This window comes from Oncorhynchus keta, unplaced genomic scaffold, assembly GCF_023373465.1.
Source record: "Oncorhynchus keta strain PuntledgeMale-10-30-2019 unplaced genomic scaffold, Oket_V2 Un_scaffold_3531_pilon_pilon, whole genome shotgun sequence".
NCBI lineage: Eukaryota > Metazoa > Chordata > Actinopteri > Salmoniformes > Salmonidae > Oncorhynchus > Oncorhynchus keta.
The window spans coordinates 950,278-963,394 of NW_026290920.1; the positions used below are offsets into that span (position 1 = coordinate 950,278).

At 42.0% G+C, this 13,117-nt stretch overlaps 1 protein-coding gene across 1 annotated transcript in view; it reads right to left on the reverse strand.

Annotated features, from left to right (window-relative positions):
- The window catches only part of LOC118371370 (microtubule-associated protein 1B-like), a 75,352-nt gene extending 69,041 nt beyond the window's left edge, over positions 1-6,311 (reverse strand). Inside the window, 2 exon segments of the mRNA XM_052515960.1 lie at positions 4,759-4,860; positions 6,083-6,311. Of these exon segments, the coding sequence (XP_052371920.1) occupies positions 4,759-4,860; positions 6,083-6,287 (307 nt within the window). The 5' untranslated portion in view covers positions 6,288-6,311.
- Positions 6,312-13,117: the final 6,806 nt, after the last annotated feature.

Genomic DNA, 13,117 nt, shown 5'->3' on the forward strand with positions numbered 1-13,117 from the left:
CATTAAAATACCAAAGACTTAAATCTCCTTGAAAATCAGAGACAGGGTTGAATATTGCTGTCCATATTTTGACTCCCAACCAAACTTACAGAGCTTGAGCAATTTTGACAAAACAATGGATATATGTTGCCCTAAGGGTTGGTAGAATCTCATTAGAAGTGATTTACAGTTGTAATTGCTGCCAAAGTTGCTTCCACCAAGTAATAACTCTGGGGTGTGAAGACATACAGTTGAAGTTGGAAGTTTACATACACTCAGGTTGCAGTCGTTAAAACTAGTTTTTCAACCACTCAACTACAAACTATAGTTTTTGAAAGTTGGTTAGGACATCTACTTTGTGCACGATTGTCACGACTTCCACCGAAGGTGGCTCCTCTCCCTGTTCGGGCGGCGCTCGGAAGTCGTCGATGCCGGCCTACTAGCTGCCACCAATCCCTTTTCTTTTCGTTTGGTTTTGTCCATCTTGTGTTCACCTGTGTCTAGATTAGGCTAATTAGGTTACCCGCTAGGTTTTGTGTGGGATTGTTTGTGTTACTGTCGTTGGCTTGTGTTGCGTTTTTCCCTGTTAAGCAGGTTTATTTCACGGGACTGTTTTTCCCGCACGTTAGTTTAGTAGAGGAGTGTGTTCCTCTGTTTTCGACTAGACTGCGTTCCTGTTTTCTAGTGGCTGCTTTTGGTGGTCCTCTACCTGTTTTGTCGGTTTTCTAAGTCCTGCCATCTCCTCCCTTTGCCCGGTCTCCCTACGAAGACAGCACGGCTCCAACACCAGATTCGGACGAGTCCACCTCCACTATGAATGCCAAAGAGGGGTCCGGATGAGCCAATATGGGAGCATCGGTAAACAAAGCCTTCAGACGACCAAAATCCCTGTCCGCCTCAGCTGACCACTGCAGTCGCACCGGTCCCCCCTTCAGCAGTGAGGTAATGGGAGCTGCTACCTGACCAAAACCCCGGATAAATCTCCGATAGTAGTTGGCAAACCCTAGAAACCGCTGCACTTCCTTTACCGTGGTGGGAGTCGGCCAATTACCCACAGCTGAAATGCAGTCACTCTCCATCTCCACCCCTGACATGGAAATGCGCTACCCTAGGAAGGAGACTGACTGTTGGAAGAACAGACATTTCTCAGCCTTGACATACAGGTCATGCTCCAACAGTCGACCAAGAACCCTGCGCACCAGGGACACATGCTCGGTTCGTGTAACAGAGTATATCAGAATGTCCTTCATACACCACTACACCCTGCCCGTGCAGGTCCAGGAAAATCTTGTCAACAAAGGCCTGGAAGACTGATGGAGCATTCATCAACCTGTACGGCATGACAAGGTACTTATAGTGCCCTGAGGTGGTACTAAATGTCGTCTTCCACTCGTTCCCCTCCTGGATATGCACCAGATTGTAAGCGCTCCTAAGATCCAATTTTGTGAAGAAGCGCGCCCCGTGCATTGCCTTGATCGCACTGGCGAAGAGAGGCAGCTGGTAGCTGTACCTCACAGTGATCTGATTTATACCTCGATAGTCTATACACGGGCACAGACCTCCATTCTTCTTCTTCACAAAAAAGAAACACGAGGAGGCAGGTGAAGTGGAGGGCCGAATGTATCCCTGCCCCAGGTATTCGGAGACATATGTTTCCATAGCCGCTGTCTCCTCCTGTGACAGAGGATACACGTGACTCCTGGGAAGTGCTGCGTCTACCAGGAGATTTATCGCACAGTCCCCCCGTCCATGGGGTTGTAATTGAGTCGCCTTCTTTTTACAGAAAGCGAGAACCAAATCGGCATATTCTGAGGGGATGTGCACGGTGGAGACCTGGTCTGGACTTTCCACAGTAGTCGCACCAATGGAAACCCCTACACACCTCCCTGAGCACTCTCGTGACCACCCCTTGAGAGCCCCCTGTGCCACGAAATAGTGGGATCATGATAGGCCCAGCACCATGGGAAACGCAGGAGAATCAATAAGGAAGAGACTGATTCTCTCCTTGTGACCCTCCTGCGTAACCATGCTTAGTGGAGCGGTGACCTCCCTAATCAGCCATGACCCTAATGGTCGACTATCTAGGGCGTGCACAGGGAAGGGAAAATACACAGTAACAAGGGAAATCCCTAAACTATGGGCAAATGAACGGTCAATAAAATTCCCAGCTGCGCCTGAATCTACGAGCGCCGTATGCTGGGAAGAGCGCCTTATGCTGGGAATGTGGGGAAAACTCAGGAAATTTGATAAACACATACATGTGGGCAACAGGAGGCTCTGGGTGAACCTGGTGCCGACTCACCTGGGGTGACACGATAGTGCCCTGCCTGCTGCCTCGACTCCCTGAGGAACCCCCCCTGCACCGACCAGCAGTGTGCCCTCTGCGTCCACAGATGGTGCAGGGAATGGCCCCTCCTCCATTCTCCCTAAGCGCAGCACCTCCCAGCTCCATGGGCGTCGGAGCGGTGGTGCTGGGGGATGGAACTAACAGGCACCGATCCGGACGTCCGCAGGTAGCCAGCAGGTTGTCCAGCCGGATGGACAGGTCCACCAGCTGGTCCAACGTGAGGGTGGTGTCTCGGCAGGCCAACTCCCGACGGACGTCCTCGCGCAGACTGCACCGGTAGTGATCGATCAGGTCCCTGTCGTTCCATACCGCACTGACGGCCACTCTACCTCAGGTGGAACAGACGTTCACACGCTGCTCGACCCTCAGGCGGGTGGTCAAAAACTCTGCGTAATGGTCCAATGCTGTGTCTCCTTCACTCCATACGGCATTTCTCATTCCAGGGCTTTGCATGAGAGACAGGAGACGAGGGCGGACACACTCTCACGTCCCGAAGGAGCTGGGTGGACAGTCGCCAGGTAGAGCTCCAGATGGATTAGGAACCCCTGGCATCCGGCAGCCGTCCCATCATACTCCCTTGGGAGCGCTAGCCGAATCCCGCTGGGACCGGGTGAAGGAGGGCTGGACAGTGGGGCCTGCTGTAGTGGGGCTGGCGGAGGTGCTAGACGACCTCCTCCTCTCTCCCAACAATCCATCGTTTGCAGCACGCGATCCATGGCGGTGCCCAGACGTTGCAACATGGTGCCGTGATGCTGGACGCGCTCCTCTACTGCCACAGGGAGGGCGTCTGCTCCTGCTGACTCCATTCCAGGTGAGTAATTCTGTCATGCGTTCTGTGTGTAGCTGGTGTAGAGGAGTTAGGTCGCAGGACAGCAGATATGAGTAAATAAACTTACTTTACTCAAAATATACAAATGCGATACAATAAAGAGAGCCCACATTAACTACGTACAAACAATTACTCACAAACAGCCATGGGGGAACAGAGGGTTAAATAATGAACAAGTAATTGGGGAATTGAAACCAGGTGTGTAAGACGAAGACAAACGCTGCCCGAACAAGGAGATGGACGACTTCAGCAGAAGTCGTGACTGTGGGCAGAACTGAAAAAACGTGTGCGAGCAAGGAGGCCTACAAACCTTACTCAGTTACACCAGCTCCGTCAGGAGGATTGGGCTAAAATTCACCCAACTTATTGTGGGAAGCTTGTGGAAGGCTACCTGAAATGTTTGACCCAAGTTAAATAATTTAAAGGCAATGCTAATAAATACTAATTGAGTGTATGTAAACTTCTGACCCACTGGGAATGTGATGAAAGAAATAAAAGCTGAAATAAATAAATCTTTCTACTATAATTCTGACATTTCACATTCTTAAAATAAAGTGTGATCCTAACTGACCTAAGACAGGGAATTTTTACTCGGATTAAATGTCAGAAATGGTGAAAACTGAGTTTAAATGTATTTGGCTAAGGTGTATGTAAACTTCCGACTTCAACTGTACGTAATCAAGGCATACACTTTGAAAATGTTAAGCAGGTTGTGTAGATACAAATTTGTATTATTCCTTTTACTTTTTATATTTAATTTTAAGTCAGCAAAATGTGACAACTGTGCAAGGAGTGTGTAGACTTTCACTAGGCACTATATGTGTGTATATGTGTCCTTCAGCAGTCATAACCGCAGACAGACAGGCCGGTGGATGTCAATGATAAGGCCCCTGCAAGTTCTTGCAGCAACTAACTACAGCTCTGAAAGAACCCTGTTCTTTGGCCGAAGTGTTGGTAAAAAAAACCCACAGCAGTAGAGATGAGTGTGCGACTTCCTTTAGAGCCCTTTAAGGAACCAGGGCTCTGGTCAAAAGTAGTGCACCAAATAGGGAATAGGGTACTATTTGGGACGCAACCCATTAATTCTCTCAAACAGCTCCTGTCACCAAACGTCATATTTATTCTGGCAAAACCTTTCAAAAGCTAGTTAGTGTAATAACAGAGCAAAGCTGTCCAGATGGCATCAGGGCTGATGTATCAACTTTTATCAATTAGGCTCATAAGGAGGAAATATGAGGAAATGTTACATCTGTTTTTCAGCTTTTTCTGTAAAATGTGGTAAACACACAAACCAAGCAGACATGACACACAGAAACACTAGACTCAAGACAATGGGATGACATTGTTCATCAGTTCCTCTCCTCTCGTTAGTATGTATGTTTGAGATTGACTGACTATATTGCAGTCGGACGGCTCAGAATCACTGATCGACAAATTCCCTTGCATCCCGAAAAACGACTCATTATGTGATCAAGATGAGTGATTCTGCCCCTCGCCTTCCTCAAACTGATCCCTTTGAATGTGCTAATTTATTGCAAGGTCCATTTGTCCATGTGAGTTGTGCAACCCCAAACTGTCACCTTTGATCCTGAACAGGACTGACCTTTGACCTCTGAGGAGAACTGGGCAGAGTGTCGCGTCGCGAAGAGCTGTAGCTCTCTGTTCAGGTCGCACAGAGTCAGATCGATGTCCCACGACCGCAGTCCTGTTAACACACAATAACAAATGTAGCATGATGCACTACATGACCCATAATGCTCTACAACTATACAACAAACACATTACTGTTGGAGTGGAGGGGCCTGTCTAGGGTCTGATTTCTATTGCGTGACCAAATGAACATGACCCTGCTGGTTGTTATTTCTCCTTGGCACTGATTGGTAGATTTCTACTAATAGGCTGGAGAGGGCACACACCTGTCTTTCACCATCTTAATCAACCGCTGAATCAAAGGCATGGAATAAAAACCATTAAACACCATGGCCTTCGAGTACTGAGCTGATAACCCTCATGTACAGTAACATCGGAAAATGACTGGGTTGGGAAATAACCTCTGATTGTTATTAATATTGGCAGTTATATGATGAACCTTATTACGCCCCCTATAAACAGTGAGCTACTCAGTATGCAAGCTGTTTCCCTGAATGAATCCAGTTCTTATTTAATAGAGTGTCTATTGGGTCAGGAAGAGACATCAGGGCACGGTTTGTTTTTAGTCTTGATTGGCCAGTGTGTTGCCTCCATGCACAACCGTATTCTATTCAACGACCCGTCACACTTTTCTCTAGAATCATTTATCATCATATTCACATCAGGTTTTTTTGTCTGGAATTATTTCCGGTCATCTATATTCCAGTGTTTCAGATAACCCAGTAGGGCCTCCTGATTGCACATTTGAAAATTCTTAGTTATTCTAGCCAACTGCAATAACTATGGAGAATAATCCATTGCAAACTATAAAGAGTAATTCAGCCCTTTATTCCAGAAACCATTCAGGATATCACATACAGTAGAATAGTTTTGTGTTCCGTATTGCTATATTCAGCCATATAGGGGGCTATACATCTGGTGCAGTGTCCTCTATGCATTACCAAACAGCTCTGTTCAATGTGAAATCCAACCCACTCATGCTGCAGCCTACGTTTGAGATGTAGGCGTCATCTGCTCCCTTTTAGATCCACTGCAACGGATTAATTAGATGACAATATTCCTAACAAAGTCACAGCTTGTTCTAAAAAACTATTTGGTTTGACTTTTGTCGTACATTTGAATATTGCAAGTACAGGCCAATGCATAGGGGTCAAGCCTCTGACATTTAAACAAACTACATTTTTACATAAAACAAAATCTTTGTGGGCAATCTTGAACTTCAACAGTTTAGAAAGATGTGTAAAGACTTATAATACCCAGTCAAGTAACCCACTCACCCTGTTTTATGTGTTTTTTGGCAGACTGAAGGTGGTGGTCCGTTGAGATTTCTCCGATAACTATCAGCATATAAAATCTCCCGTGGTTGAACGGCGGTCTGGTCCTATGGTGCTGTCCACGGTGAAAGGGTAGGGCGGGCTCGCGCTGCTCCTCCGGCTCTCCTGGCGCTACAGAGAGCGATGCTGCTGCCACGGGGATTTCCATGGCAACAGCACGACGAGTGGAAGCTGGGTCCTTTTCCATCTCCATGACAACTGCATCCGGTGGCAGCACAGTGCATGAGGGATGGCTGGGGGGAGGACCAGTGGGTGTGGCTTGTGAGAGGGACGCGATTTGATTGGTGCAGGGTTATGTGGCTATTTGATGTCACAGCACACCATTGGCCAAATCCGACATGGGGATTATGATAATATTTATCAAGTTTATCTGAATCGACTGTCTTGCATAGGTAGTGGTTGTGATGATGATGATGATGATAATGAATATGATGATGAATATGATGATGTTGATGATGAGTGGTATACCACATGGTCCTCCTCATTTGTTACATCAATAAGTTAGTTAACATAGTTACGTTCCAAAATACAAAATGGGTCAAATAAGCATAGCTGTAAACCACCAGCATTAGGCCTACTACAACTAGTGCTGTAGTTTCCTAATAGGCCTACAACTAGTGCTGTAGTTTCCCAATAGGCCTACTACAACTAGTGCTGTAGTTTCATAATAGGCCTACAACTAGGCCTACTACAACTAGTCCTAGTTTCCTAATAGGCCTACTACAACTAGTCCTGTAGTTTCCTAATAGGCCTACTACAACTAGTCCTGTAGTTTCTACTAACTAGGCTAATAGGTCTACTACAACTAGTCCTGTAGTTTCCTAATAGGCCTACTACAACTAGTCCTGTAGTTTCCTAATAGGCCTACTACAACTAGTCCTGTAGTTTCCTAATAGGCCTACTACAACTAGTCCTGTAGTTTCCTAATAGGCCTACTACAACTAGTCCTGTAGTTTCCTAATAGGCCTACTACAACTAGTCCTGTAGTTTCCTAATAGGCCTACTACAACTAGTCCTGTAGTTTCCTAATAGGCCTACTACAACTAATCCTGTAGTTTCTAATAGGCCTACAACTAGTCCTGTAGTTTCCTAATAGGCCTACTACAACTAGTCCTGTAGTTTCCTAATAGGCCTACTACAACTAGTCCTGTAGTTTCCTAATAGGCCTACTACAACTAGTCCTGTAGTTTCCTAATAGGCCTACTACAACTACAACTAGTCCTGTAGTTTCCTAATAGGCCTACTACAACTAGTCCTGTAGTTTCTAATAGGCAACTAGTCCTACTAAAGGCCTACTACAACTGTAGTTTCCTAATAGGCCTACTACAACTAGTCCTGTAGTTTCCTAATAGGCCTACTACAACTAGTCCTGTAGTTTCCTAATAGGCCTACTACAACTAGGCTAATAGGCCTACTACAACTAGTGCTGTAGTTTCCTAATAGGCCTACTACAACTAGTCCTGTAGTTTCCTAATAGGCCTACTACAACTAGTCCTGTAGTTTCCTAATAGGCCTACTACAACTAGTCCTAGTTTCTAATAGGTTTACAACTAGTCCTGTAGTTTCCTAATAGGCCTACTACAACTAGTCCTGTAGTTTCCTAATAGGCAACTAGTCCTACTAAAGGCCTACTACAACTAGTGCTGTAGTTTCCTAATAGGCCTACTACAACTAGTCCTGTAGTTTCCTAATAGGCCTACTACAACTAGTCCTGTAGTTTACTACAACCTAATAGGCCTACTACAACTAGTCCTGTAGTTTCCTAATAGGCCTACTACAACTAGTCCTGTAGTTTCCTAATAGGCCTACTACAACTAATCCTGTAGTTTCTAATAGGCCTACAACTAGTCCTGTAGTTTCCTAATAGGCCTAATACAACTAGTCCTGTAGTTTCCTAATAGGCCTACTACAACTAGTCCTGTAGTTTCCTGCCTACTACAACTAGTTTCCTAATAGGCCTACTACAACTAGTCCTGTAGTTTCCTAATAGGCCTACTACAACTAGTCCTGTAGTTTCCTAATAGGCCTACTACAACTAGTCCTGTAGTTTCCTAATAGGCCTACTACAAAGTCCTGTAGCCTAGGCCTACTACAACTAGTCCTGTAGTACTACAACTCCTAATAGGCCTACTACAACTAGTCCTAGTAGGCCTACTACAACTTCCTGTAATTTCCTTATAGGCCTACTACAACTAGTACTGTAGTTTCCTAGGCCTACTACAACTAGTCCTGTAATTTCCTTTAGGCCTACTACAACTAGTCCTGTAATTTCCTAATAGGCCTACTACAACTAGTGCTGTAGTTTCCTAATAGGCCTACTACAACTAAGTTTCCTAATAGGTCTACTACAACTAGTCCTGTAGTTTCCTAATAGGCCTACTACAACTAGTCCTGTAGTTTCCTAATAGGCCTACTACAACTAGTCCTGTAGTTTCCTAATAGGCCTACTACAACTAGTCCTGTAGTTTCCTAACTAGTCCTGTAGTTTCCTAATAGGCCTACTACAACTAGTCCTGTAGTTTTTAGGCCTACTACAACTAGGCCTAGGCCTACTACAACTAGTGCTGTAGTTTCCTAATAGGCCTACTACAACTAGTCCTGTAGTTTCCTAATAGGCCTACTACAACTAGTCCTGTAGTTTCCTAGGCCTACTACAACTAATCCTGTAGTTTCCTAATAGGCCTACTACAACTAGTCCTGTAGTTTCCTAATAGGCCTACTACAACTAGTGCTGTAGTTTCCTAATCCTACAACTAGTCCTGTAGTTTCCTAATAGGCCTACTACAACTAGGCCTACTACAACTAGTCCTAGTTTCCTAATAGGCCTACTTAGTCCTAATAGGCCTACTACAACTAATCCTAGTCCTAGGTACAACTAGTCCTGTAGTTTCCTAATAGGCCTACTACAACTAGTCCTGTAGTTTCCTAATAGGCCTACTACAACTAGTCCTGTAGTTAGGCCTACTAATAGGCCTACTACAACTAGTCCTGTAGTTTCCTAATAGGCCTACTACAATAGTCCTGTAGTTTCCTAATAGGCCTACTACAACTAGTCCTGTAATTTCCTAATAGCCTTTCCTAATAGGCCTACTACAACTAGTCCTGTAGTTTCCTAATAGGCCTACTACAACTAGTCCTGTAGTTTCCTAATAGGCCTACTACAACTAGTCCTGTAGTTTCCTAATAGGCCTACTACAACTAGTCCTGTAGTTTCCTAATAGGCCTACTACAACTAGTCCTGTAGTTTCCTAATAGGCCTACTACAACTAGTCCTGTAGTTTCCTAATAGGCCTACTACAACTAGTCCTGTAGTTTCCTAATAGGCCTACTACAACTAGTCCTGTAGTTTCCTAATAGGCCTACTACAACTAGTACAACTAGTCCTGTAGTTTCCTAATAGGCCTACTACAACTAGTCCTGTAGTTTCCTAATAGGCCTACTACAACTACAACTAGTCCTGTAGTTTCCTAATAGGCCTACTACAACTAGTCCTGTAATTTCCTTATAGGCCTACTACAACTAGTCCTGTAGGCCTACTACAACTTCCTGTAATTTCCTAATAGGCCTACTACAACTAGTCCTGTAGTTTCCTAATAGGCCTACTACAACTAGTCCTAGTTTCCTAATAGGCTTACTACAACTAGTCCTGTAGTTTCCTAATAGGCTTACTACAACTACTAATAAGCTTACTACAACTAGTCCTGTAGTTTCCTAATAGGCCTACTACTACAACTAGTCCTGTAGTTTCCTTATAGGCCTACTACAACTAGTCCTGTAATTTCCTTATAGGCCTACTACAACTAGTCCTGTAATTTCCTTATAGGCCTACTACAACTAGTCCTGTAGTTTCCTAATAGGCCTACTACAACTAGTCCTGGCCTACTTACTACAACTAGTCCTAGTAGGCTTACTACAACTAGTCCTGTAGTTTCCTAATAGGCCTACTACAACTAGTCCTGTAATTTCCTAATAGGCCTACTACAACTAGTCCTGTAATTTCCTTATAGGCCTACTACAACTAGTCCTGTAGTTTCCTTATAGGCCTACTACAACTAGTCCTGTAATTTCCTAATAGGCCTACTACAACTAGTCCTGTAATTTCCTTATAGGCCTACTACAACTAGTCCTGTAGTTTCCTAATAGGCCTACTACAACTAGTCCTGTAATTTCCTTATAGGCCTACTACAACTAGTCCTGTAATTTCCTAATAGGCCTACTACAACTAGTCCTGTAATTTCCTTATAGGCCTACTACAACTAGTCCTGTAATTTCCTTATAGGCCTACTCACCAAATATCTCAGGGAACACGTGTTCCTGTAAGATATATCTGGATCTAGAGGAACTGAAGTTGTTTCTCTTGAATAAATAGGTGTATTTATATCCCTGTCTCTGGATGTACCACCAGGAGATGTTTCCAGTAGGCTTCCACACTGACACTTCTTTGTTCCCTCCCTGAACACAATAACCCATCTGTGCAGAGACGTTCACAACAAAAGGCCTCAGAGACAAAGCTGAATAGAATATGTTTTTGTATAATGTTAATGTATTTCATTATCTCCTAAAATAGCTGGAAAATAACCAAATTAGCTACAGAGGGGAAAAGCTGGCATGAAATTACCAGAAAATTGGAGAGTGTTCATTGAGTTCTCCACTTGCCATGTTTTATAACAGGAAACTCGTTGTTGTGGGACATAAATGATCTTGAATCAGGATGCATATTAGCCTACATATACAGTTGAAGTACATTGACCTTTACTTTGGAAACTGAGAACTAAATGAATAGTAAGACTTCATTATTTTCACCTTTGATTGACGACAATGAATTAAAAGGGTTGTTTGTCCTCATAGCAGGCCTATGTAACTCATATAGTCACCCCATGACGGAAACATTCAGGTAGAGATGAAATTCACCGCCAGAATATGAACATTTATTTCAGATTTCGATCTGTTTGATTGTCATTTTAAGGTCATTTTGAAATTATAATTGAAAAACCAAAATCACTGTTTGACTTTGACCCTTATAGTTGACACTAGATATTGTACTATAGGTTCAGTTTCTATGTCTGTTAATTACAGCGTATAGGTGGTTTAGAAGCTATATGACCAGGAGCTTTACGTCATATAATCTCCCCGGAGAGTATTATGCACTGTACCAAACAGACCAATCTGGGCAATTATCCAAGAAAGAACAGGAGAGAGGGTGGAGGACAGGACTGGAGAGATTTGGGGAGTAAAACAAAGATTTACACAATTTGTGATGTCATGCTCAGCATTTGAAGAGCTATCTCAGAATATAAATAATTGCTGAGTTATAAATACATTCTCCCCATGGAGGTTTTGTTTGACAACCTATACCACACGACCTAATCTGAATATGAAGGGACGTCTCGTTTTTTCATCATTCACTTGATTGGTCTCTGATCTGACGTTCAATATCTGACTGTATTATACACATATGAATAGTTGAACATTGAGCGTTAAAAGGACACAGCAAATCGGGAAGAAATTGTATTAGTATTTAGTATTTTATAAGTATCTCCATTAGCTGTTGCCAAGGCAGCTGCTACTCTTCCTGAGGTCCAAACAGGAACAAATCAACACATCACAACAAATCAACAGTCTACATCATAAATAAAACATCACAACAAAACAACAGTCTACATCATAAATAAAACATCACAACAAAACAACAGTCTACATCATAAATAAAACATCACAACAAAACAATAGTCTACATCATAAATAAAACATCACAACAAAACAATAGTCTACATCATAAATAAAACAACACATCACAACAAAACAACAGTCTACATCATAAATAAAACAATACATCACAACAAAACAAGTCTACATCATAAATAAAACAATACATCACAACAAAACAATAGTCTACATCATAAATAAAACATCACATCACAACAAAACAATAGTCTACATCATAAATAAAACAACACATCACAACAAAACAATAGTCTACATCATAAATAAAACATCACATCACAACAAAACAATAGTCTACATCATAAATAAAACATCACATCACAACAAAACAACAGTCTACATCATAAATAAAACAACACATCACAACAAAACAATAGTCTACATCATAAATAAAACAAAACATCACAACAAAACAATAGTCTACATCATAAATAAAACAACACATCACAACAAAACAACAGTCTACATCATAAATAAAACAAAACATCACAACAAAACAAATACATAAAACAAAACATCACAACAAAACAATAGTCTACACATCACAACAAAACAATAGTGTACAATACAAAAACAAAAAACATACATCACAACAAAACAATAGTTTTTCACTTTATATATTCACTTTGTATGTTGTCTACCTCACTTGCTTTGGCAATGTTAACACATGTTTCCCATGCCAATAAAGCCCTTGAATTGAATTGAAATTGAATAAAACAATACATCACAACAAAACAATAGTCTACATCATAAATAAAACAACACATCACAACAAAACAATAGTCTACATCATAAATAAAACAACACATCACAACAAAACAAGTCTACATCATAAATAAAACAAAACATCACAACAAAACAAGTCTACATCATAAATAAAACATCACATCACAACAAAACAATAGTCTACATCATAAATAAAACAATACATCACAACAAAACAATAGTCTACATCATAAATAAAACAATACATCACAACAAAACAATAGTCTACATCATAAATAAAACAATACATCACAACAAAACAATAGTCTACATCATAAATAAAACAATACATCACAACAAAACAATAGTCTACATCATAAATAAAACAATACATCACAACAAAACAAGTCTACATCATAAATAAAACAATACATCACAACAAAACAAGTCTACATCATAAATAAAACAATACATCACAACAAAACAAGTCTACATCATAAATAAAACAATACATCACAACAAAACAATAGTCTACATCATAAATAAAAC